The sequence below is a fragment of the Zingiber officinale genome, chromosome 1B (assembly GCF_018446385.1).
Source record: "Zingiber officinale cultivar Zhangliang chromosome 1B, Zo_v1.1, whole genome shotgun sequence".
Taxonomy (NCBI): Eukaryota; Viridiplantae; Streptophyta; class Magnoliopsida; order Zingiberales; family Zingiberaceae; genus Zingiber; species Zingiber officinale.
The window spans coordinates 24,103,901-24,110,125 of NC_055986.1; the positions used below are offsets into that span (position 1 = coordinate 24,103,901).

Here is a 6,225-nt window from a genome sequence, read left to right on the forward strand (position 1 = left end):
CTAAAAATCATAGCATTAAATCATAGCATTGCAAAGAAACCAGACATGAACTCAAAAAGAGAAAACCCCCTTTTATCCTCAATATATGCCAACAGGACAAAATGATCACGTCAATGAAGAAATAACAGGATTGCAATATGCAGTAGAATTACAATATGCAGTAGAATTCTAAATTGCAACTAATAGGATTGCAATATGCAGTAGAATTAAGTCAATATGCAGTAAAACCACATAAAGAATTCATTGTAATCACGTCAATGAAGAAATAACAAGATTGCAATATGCAGTAGAATTACAATATGCAGTAGAACCACATAAATAATTACAATATGCAGTAGAACAATCTAAACGTCACAACATGATACTCTTATGCCAAAACCTATGAATCTGATTTGATAAGGATTGCACTGGTTCCATAATCCTAAGTAAACGCTGAAGACCAACTCAGCTAATCATGAAGAAATTAAACTCCAGGTGCAGAAACAAAAGAGGGGTAGATTTCTTAGTCATGACAAAAGTTGGGTCCATTTCTTAGTGTTGCAATCACGTCATTGGTACATATAACAAATGGTGAGCATACTTCATTTAATAATAAACATCTATGCATTAAAATAAATGGCACACTATACCTGACAAATACACATCTAGTTCTTATATCTAAACAACAATCAACAGATTGACAAATATCAAGAAAAACAGAAGAGCTGAACAAATTGAACAAACAAGAAGAGCTGACAAATATCAAATAACAACAAACAACAAACAACAATCAACAGTTGTATCTAATACCTATCAAGAAGAGCTAAATATAAACAGATTGACAAATTCAATGAAGAATGAAACAAAAGCAAATGTACTCCACCAAAGAACTATATACAGCCCTGAACAAATCGAACAGAAGACCTCACACCCCTGGTATCCACCTCAAAATCCACTCAGATCACACAAAAACAAAACAAATCATACAAGAATAGCCCATTGATTTAAGCTTATACATCTCCTTCAAAAAAACTATTTAAAGTTAATAAATACTTACTTGAAAGGTAGTTGATAGTGTCTTCTTCACAAACAAGTCCCATTGATTTTGCTCCATAAATTCAGGCTTCAAAAGATTGAGATCTCGTGAAGCCGCTCGGCCTGTATTAACTTCTCGTACAAGTATTTGCAATTTGGATTTTCTATCACGCCACAATTTAGCTAACTTTTGAAAAATTACTTTCTTTTCCCAATCTTTAACTTTATAATTCAGCTGTACATTAATAAACATGAAAATATATATACATTTTGTTATAGAAAATGGAAATGAAAAATGTAGTGTCTGAAGATATTACCTGAAGACAACTCCACATCCTATCCTTTACTTCTTCACCTATTTCATTCCATCCATCCAATGTATATGGAACAAATTCCTTAATCATGCACCCTAGAAAAGAAGCATACTTTACCGAATTATCTCCAATCGGTTGTCCTAACTCGTTACGCTCCAGCTCTTTGCACTTGTCTTGGCCACTAACCATTTTGAGTTTGGACGGACCCCTTCCCTTTTTCTTATGAGGTTTGTCATCATTAATTTGTTCTTCACCATGCAAATCATGTGATGCTATAGAATAACAAAAATATATATTGAAATGTACAAGTGTAGTTTATTTATTGAAACTAAGATTTTTGAAAGAGTAAAATATCACCTGAATTTCATTTGGAGATGCTAAGCTATGCTTTTTGCTCTTTTTGCCCATCTTTTTAAATGCTATATAATGAATTGATCAAACATATAATATGACATAATGAATATAAACAAACACAGTAATTATGTAGACAAATATATTGCAACAGTAATATAGAATTATATAAATTGAGAAGAACATTTATCAATTGAAATAAATAACTATAAAATCTACATCTCAAAATTTCAGTCATGTCTCAGTCACATCAATTCCCTCACACTCATTCCTTGCATATGGTTCTTTTTCGGTAATGTTAATTTCAAGTTGGGACACGTCAAGAGGTGTTGATGATGTATAGGCATCTGCTTCAATCACATTCATGTTATAAATACCTCGAGGCGGTGCTTTTAGCAACACATACCAATTTGATTCATCATTGTCCCTAGAATAGAATACTTGCTTGGCTTGTGATGCTAAAATGAAAGGATCATTTTCAAAAGTTTTTTGTCCTTGGTGTAAGTTAACCAGTGTAAATCCATCCTCCATTTTGATACCATTTCTATGATTGGCCAAATCACACCTAAAAATAGGTACTTTGAAAGAATAGTAGTCTAGTAAAATAATGTCCCGTATAACTCCATAGTATGATAGTCTTTTTACTGTATGTGAATAATCATTAGCATTGGATTGACAAACAGTATCGGCTTCAATCGAAACTCCACTATCTTGTGTCGACCTTCCAACATCAATTGTGTGGAACCGATGTCCATTTATAATATAACCCGTATAAGATGTAACATGCTTTCTTGGACCATATGCTAGCCATTGAATTCGGCCCGAAGAGTTAAAAGGAACATGTTTTGATAACCATTCAGCAAATGTTTCCATATGTTGCTTTTGTAACAATGTTTCATTACTTAAGAAATGACTATCTGTTTGTTTAAGCTCCTCGATGTGCATCCTATTGAAAATCATTGAATGTAGATATTAGAATATACAAGATATGTAATACATCAAGACTAATATAGTATGCAATTAATTACACGCACTGCAAGTAAGGTTCAACTTCTGCAGTATTAAACAACACATATCGATGTGCGATTTGCAGCATGTCATCTTCTAAAATCTTTTCTTTTCCTTGAGAAATTGGACGACCCTCCACTAATCCATTATCCAAATCATCATTTCGATTTAAACGAACACCAATATTAGAAGCCTTTTTTATATAAGCGCTACAAAATATCATTCGTTCTTCTGCGAGGTAACACTCAGCTATGCAACCTTCTGGCCTTGCTCGATTCTTCACATACCCTTTTAGTGTTTTCATAAATCTAAATCATAAAAAAAAATTACATGAAAGAACCATTGATAGAAAAACTAAATTATTATTTATTACCTTTCAAATGGATACATCCAACGGAATTGGACTGGCCCACACAAGCGAGCCTCTCTTGCTAAATAAATTGTCAAATGAACCGAGATGGTAAAGAAGGCAGGTGGAAAATATCTTTCCAACATGCATAAAGTTTCAGCAATATTCTCCTCTAGTGCTTCTACCTGTCTAACACTCTTTGACATAATTCATTGAAAAATGAACCAAGCAGAAATATAGCATTACGTGGACCTTTCGGTAGAAGATTTCTCAATGCTACTGATAGCAATTGTTGCATTAGAACATGACAATCATGAGATTTCAGCCCATTAATCTTACGCTCTTCTAAAGAAATACAGTTACCAATATTTGAGCTATAGCCATCGGGTAACTTTATTTTCTTCAACCTGGAGCAAAATACATCCATTTCTTTTTTAGACAACATGTACGGTGCAGCAGGCAAGTGATATTTATTTTCTCCTTTTTCTTGAGGATGTAATTCTTTTCTAATGTTTAAGTGCATCAAATCTTTGCGAGCATTCACACCATCTTTGGATTTTTTCTTTAGATTTAATAGTGTGCCTATGATATTCTCGCAAACGTTCTTTTCAACATGCATCACATCTAAGTTATGACGTAACAGGAGCCCCTACAAGTAACCATCAACATGTTTCATAATGTTAGTTATGGAAATTTAAAATGGAAAAAAACTAATGAATAGAGTGCAAAATAACTTACACTCCAATATGACAAATTGAAAAAGATTGACTTTTTCTTCCACTGTTGAATAGATTTTTGCATTTCTTTTGAACTATCTTGTTTCTTCCTCTTTTTCCCCGAAGTATTGACATTCACATCCTTTTTCTTTTTACCCCAGTCCTTTTCAATATCTATCATTGCATTGAGAATTTCTAACCCATTCAAAGGTCTAGGTTTCCCTTTTCTTTCTTTTTTTCCATTAAACCACTTCTTTTTCTGACGAAATGGGTGATTAGGAGAAAGAAATCTTTTGTGGCCCATATATGCAAACTTTCTGCTATACTTAAGCCACATAGAACATACGTCTTCCCTATATATTGGGCAACCAAGTTTCCCTTTTGTGGCACATCCAGCTAGGTTTCCATAAGCTAGAAAATCATTGATTGCCCACATCAAAATGACCTTTAGATTGAACATTGACTTGCTGAATGCATCATACGTCTCTACACCTGTCTCCCACATCTCCTTTAAATCCTCGATAAGGGATTCCAAGTATACATCTATATCATTTCCCGGTTACTTTGGACCTGGAATTAGTAATGTCAACATAAGATTTTCTTTCATCATGCACATCAATGGAGGAAGGTTATAATTTACCAAAATAACGGGCCAACAACTATATCTAGAACTAAGGTCGCCAAAAGGGTTGAATCCATCGGTTGCAAGGCCAAGGCGCAGATTTCTAGGATTTGATGCAAAATCTGGCCATTTATGATTTATTGTATCCCAAGCTACTGAATCAACTGGATGACGCATCATGTGATCTTGACTTTTGTGGTTGGAGTGCCAAGTCAACTCTTCAGCTTTTTCTTTTGATTTAAACATCCTTTTAAATCTTGGTATCATCAGAAAATACCGTAGCACCTTTTCTGGAACCCCTTTAAAAACTTTGGTGGTGACTTTGTCCACCTTCCATCTTGATGAACCACACTTTGGACACGTATCCAGATTTTTAATCTCCTTTCGAAATAGACAACAATCATTTGGGCAAGCATGAATCTTCTCATATCCTAAATCAAATGGTTTTAACAATTTTCTCATCGAGTAAACAGTTTCTGGAAGTGTGTTTTTTTCTGGAAGCATGTCACCTAAGATCTTAAGGAGCTCATTGAAACTATTGTCTGTGTGACCATTAGTAGACTTGTAATTGTATAATGTGACGACTGCTGATAACTTTGTGTAAGATGTGCAACCAGGGAAGAGGGGAGTTTCTGCATCTTCTAATAAACTAGCAAAGTCGTTATCTTTTGCCTCAGACATAGTGTATCCAACCTCTTCTTCTGGCATAAAGGCAACCTTATATAAGTGATATGCCTCTCTACTTTCATCATCTTTCTGAAATTCTCCTGAACTACCTTCACCTTGATATTGTCGGTTATAAGTTTCTCCATGGAAGACCCAAATAGTGTAAGAAGGATCAAACCCCTTAATAATTAAGTGATCGTACACTTGGTCAAATTTCATATACTTTTTGTTTTTACAATACTTGCAAGGGCATAAGATTACTTCACGTGTTTTGGCATATTTCTTAGCTTGTGTAAGAAATTTTTGTACACCTTCTTCATACTCAGGTACAAGCCTTGAAGGCAAATGTATCCATTCCTTATCCATTTCGTAAATGACCCAAACCCTAACATACAAATATTTCATGTTTAATACAAAATAAGATTTATATATTTATTTAATATACATAAAAGAAAATGAAAGTTGAAAGAAAACAAAATGGGGAGAGTACAAATTGTAATATTGAAGGTGAAAAAAGGCATATTAAGTGGGTCATTTGCCAAGGTAAGACATATACCAACTAAGTGGGTCAAATTCTAAATTGCAACTAAGTGGCTCACGTATTACAGGCCAGGGAGGGAGGGTTTAAATTCTAAATTGCATTCCAGGGATGCTACGGTTCTGTGCATCTAGGGTCCAAATTCCAGGCATTCCAGAGTCCAAATTCATTTTGTTAGTTTGCAAAGTGTGGTTCATCAAGATACTACGGTTCTGTGCATCTATATTTGATAATGGAAAGTGGGTCAAGATTCATTATCAAAGGTTCTGTGCATCAAGATCCTTTGTTAGAATAACATTACCTTCTTGTACTCTTTTGTTGAAACAACATGAACATGAAGGTTCTGTGCATCTATTTTAGAATAGAATGAAGTTGATCCTTTCTATATTTTCCATTATCAAATATAGATGCACAGAACTTTCGTGTTCATGTTGCTTCAACAAAAGAGTACAAGAAGGTAATGTTATTTATCTTCTACAACTAAAGCCAATGAAAGCCAATGCAACTAAATCAATTAGAGTCCCATTACTAAGATGGAGAATGCCAGGAAGAGGAAGGAAAGTAAATACAAGAAAGAGTTGTAGATGTTCAACATAAAACAAGAAAAACAAAAAGAAATTTCAACCTGAGAAACGGAAGGATTGAAG

General features: G+C 34.2%; 1 protein-coding gene across 1 annotated transcript; it reads right to left on the bottom strand.

The window, feature by feature from the left end:
• Positions 1-4,311: 4,311 nt before the first annotated feature.
• On the bottom strand, positions 4,312-5,406 carry LOC122033755. Its single transcript, XM_042592943.1, has one exon. It carries the CDS (start codon positions 5,404-5,406, stop codon positions 4,312-4,314), a length of 1,095 nt encoding a protein of 364 aa, XP_042448877.1.
• Between the last annotated feature and the right edge of the window lie 819 nt (positions 5,407-6,225).